General features: G+C 49.5%; 1 protein-coding gene across 1 annotated transcript in view; it reads right to left on the bottom strand.

Moving 5' to 3' along the window:
- Positions 1-1,061: 1,061 nt before the first annotated feature.
- The window catches only part of EMWEY_00045390 (hypothetical protein, conserved), a gene marked incomplete at both ends in the record, with an annotated part of 3,948 nt that continues 1,285 nt past the window's right edge, over positions 1,062-3,724 (bottom strand). The window contains one exon of the mRNA XM_013479118.1: positions 1,062-3,724. This exon is cut by the window's right edge and continues 1,285 nt beyond it. Within this exon, the coding sequence (XP_013334572.1) occupies positions 1,062-3,724 (2,663 nt within the window).

Below are 3,724 nucleotides of genomic sequence, written 5' to 3'. Positions count from 1 at the left end.
TAAATAAATATAAATAAATATAAATAAATATAAATAAATATAAATAAATATAAATAAATATAAATAAATAAATAATAAATAAATATAAGTAAATATAAATATATATAATGTATATATGAATATATAAAGAAAAAAAATAAATAAATAAAAATAAATATATAAATAAATAAATAAATAAATAAATAAATAAATAAATAAGAGGGGAAAGGGGACAAATAAAGAAAAAAAAGGAAAAAGGGCAAAAAAAATAACACACTAGGCAACAAAAAAGAGACAAAAAAGAGACAAAAAAAGAGACAAAAAGGAGACAATAAAAGGAGACAATAAAAGGAGACAAAAGGAGACAAAAAAAGGAGACAAAAGGAGACAAAAGGAGACAAAAAAAGGAGACAATTTATATTTATTTGCTAAGAAGGAGTAAACCCTTTCTCTTATATATCTATTAAGACAAACCCTAAACCCTAAACCCTAAACCCTAAACCCTAAACCCTAATATTGTATCTGTCTTATAACTTTGATGGCTAACTAAGAGAAGAATAAACCCTAAAACCCTAACTAGCTAGCTAATTAATTAATTAATTAATTAATTAATTAATTAATTATATTAATTAATTAATTAATTATATTAATATTATTAATATTAATAAAAGGAGACAAATAAATAAATAAATAATAATGGAGACACCTAACATAAATAAATAAATAAATAAAAGTCTTCTTTTTTTTTATTTATTTAATAAAATATAATTAAGGTGTATATACACCTAAAAAGGAGACACCTATAAGGTGCCTATACACCTCGGTCTACTGCTGCAGCAGCAGCAGCAGAATAATCCTGCTGCTGCTGCTGCATGCTGCATGCTGCTGCAGCAGCAAATGCTGCGCAAACTTATTCATCATAAAGTCTATCTGCTGCTGCTATTGCTGCTGCGTTTGCTGCTTCTGCTACTGCAGCAGCAGCTGCAACTGCTGCTGCATCTGCATCTGCTGCTGCTATAGAGGCAGCAGCAGCAGCAGCAGCAGCAGCAGCAGCAGCAAAAGAAAGTAGTAGGAGGAGAGCCTTAACGACGTCCTCTTCCTCTTCCTCTTCCTCTGCTGCTTCTGCTGCTGCTGCCCATAGCAAAACAGTTTGCTGCTGCTGCTCCTCCTGGCTGTGCTGCTGCTGCTGCTGCTGGTGCTGCAGGGCCAAATCCAGGTATTAAACCTCCAGGCAAACATCCCTGCTGCTGCTGCTGCTGCTGCTGCTGCAGTTGCTGCGGTTGCTGCGGCATGCCGAATCCAAAGACAGGTTGCTGCTGCTGCTGCTGCTGCCCGAACGCAAACGGATTCTGCTGCTGCTGCTGCTGCTGCTGCTGCCCAAACATAAACTGTTGCTGCTGCTGCGGCTGCTGCTGCTGCTGCTGCTGCTGCTGCGGCCGCTGCTGCCCAAACATAAACTGCTGCTGCTGCTGCTGCTGTTGCTGTTGCTGCTGCTGCTGCATCGGTTGAGGGCTTTGAGACAATGCCGCGAATAACGGTTTCTGCTGCTGCTGCTGCTGTTGCTGCTGCTGCTGCTGTTGCTGCTGCTGCTGCTGCTGTTGTTGTTGCTGCTGCTGTGGGTTCTTGTTGCGCACAATGCGCAGCACTGGTCTGTTGCCTCTCGCCGGAGTTTCTGCTGCGGCCCCTGCTGCTGCTGCTGCTGCTGCTGCTGCTGGTCCTGCTGCTGCTGCTGCACTTGCAGCAGGAGCTGCAGGAGGAGAACCAGCTGGTGCAAAAGTAGGAGCAGCAGCAGCTGTTGCAGCAGCAGCAGGAGCACCAGTAGCAGGAGCAGCAACAGCCCCCGGAAGGGTAAACAGCGGCTTTGCTGCTGTTGCTGCTGCTGCGCCTGCTGCTGCTCCTGCTGGCGTTGCTGTTGCTGCTGCTGCAGGTGAAGCAGCAGCAGCCGGCAGACGCCCAAATAGAGGCTGCTGCTGCTGCTGCTGCTGCTGCTGCTGCTGTGGCTGCTGCTGCTGCTGTTGTGGCTGCTGCTGCTGCTGTTGTGGCTGCTGTTTGTCGTCCCCCTGTTTCTGTTGCGTTTGTTGCTGTTCTTGTTGTTTTTTCCTTTGCTCTTCTTGCTGCTGTTGCTGCTGTTGCTGCTGTTGCAGCAGCAGCTGTTGCTGCCTTTGCTGCTCCTGCTGCTGCTTCCTTTTCTTTTCTTCTTCTTCCTTAATTTTTCTTTGTCTTTCTGCTGCTTCCTGTCTTTCCCTTTCTTCTTTTTCTTTTCTTTCTTTTTCCTGCTGCTGCTGCTGCAGCAGCAGCAACATCTGCTGCTGCTGCTGCTGCTGCTGCTGCCTTAATGCCTTTGTCTCCTCTATAGATAAGGCAGGTAAACATAAGGAAGGAAGCAACTCGTTCCCCTTATCAGGAGACAAACAAATTAATCTTCTTGCTGCTGCTGCTGCTGCAGCAAATGGTGTCCCTCCGTAGCTGCGGCGTCTCTGTCTCTTTGCAGGAGACAGCTCACTAGGGCTGCTGCTGCTGCTGCTGTTGCTGCTGTTGCTGCTGTTGCTGCTCTGCGAACCACCACCACCAGCAGAACCAGTAAACGATCCTCTTCCTGCTGCTGCTGCTGCTGCTGCTGAGTCTTCTGTGTCTCTGCGGCGCTTCCTGTTCGCACCAGAGGAAGGAGATGCAGCAGCAGCTGCAGCAGCAGCAGCAGCTGCTGCTGCTGCTGCTGCTGCCGCTGCTGCACCTACTGCCCTGTCCGGGGTGCGCGAGGTATCTCCGCCAACAGCACCAGCAGCAGCACTAGCAGCTGCAGCAGCTGCGGTCCCCTCAACAGTCGGTGCATTGCTGCTGCTGCTGCTGTCGCTGCTGCTGCTGCCGCTGTTGCTGCATGCAGAGGACTCGTCTGTGGACCCACTGCTGCCCTGTCCCTCACCAGCCTTGGCCAAGGTGACATCCTGCTGCTGCTGCTGCTGCTGCTGCTGCTTTTGCTGCTGTGACGACTTTCGCTGCAGCAGCAGCAAATTGCGTGGGCCTGATATAGGGAAGGACAGACCAGCAGCAGCGTCGTGCTGCTGCTGCTGCTGCTGCTGCTGTTGCTGTTGCTGCAGAGGCACTGCAACAGGAGACAGTGAAGCAGAAGCCATCGGTGGCGCACTGCTGCTGCTGCTGCTGTTGCTGCTGCTGCTGCTGTCTAGATCAGGAGGATCCCATAGAACACAGGGCATCTCCTCGTCTGCTGCTGTGTCTTGACTGTCCTCTGCTGCTGCTGCTGCTGCTGCTGGTGTAGCTGTTGCTGCTGCCGCTCCTCCTGGCATTGTTGTTGCTGCTGCTGCCGCTGCAGCAGCAGCAGCAACAGCACCTGCATGCAGAGGAGGGCGTAGAGGAGAAGACTGTGGGGTAACAAATAACTGGGAGGTGTCGGGTGTACGTACACCTGGTGCAGCAGCAGCAGCAGCAGCAGATCTATAGAGAGACGTATCCATGCGTCTCCTCTTTGACGTTTCTCCTTCTGCTGCTGCTGTTGCTGCTGTTGCTGCTGCTGCTGTAGATGCAGAAGCAGCAGCAGCAGCAGAAGGTACACATACTGGTGTGCTGCGCCACTGCAGCAAACCCATAGGACTCGTAGAAGAACGGCGCAGGCGCGGCCGTTCTGCTGCTGCTGCTGCTGCTGCTGCTGTTGCTGCAGCAGCAGCAGCTGCTGCTGCAGGGGAAGGCAGCACAGAAGACTGTGACCAGCAGCCACGAGGGGAACAATCCG

The sequence above is a fragment of the Eimeria maxima genome, genomic scaffold (genome assembly GCF_000499605.1).
Source record: "Eimeria maxima Weybridge genomic scaffold, Emw_scaff901, whole genome shotgun sequence".
Lineage (NCBI taxonomy): Eukaryota > Apicomplexa > Conoidasida > Eucoccidiorida > Eimeriidae > Eimeria > Eimeria maxima.
The sequence above is the reverse complement of the archived record's forward strand: the minus strand, read 5'-3'. Positions and strand labels throughout refer to the sequence as shown.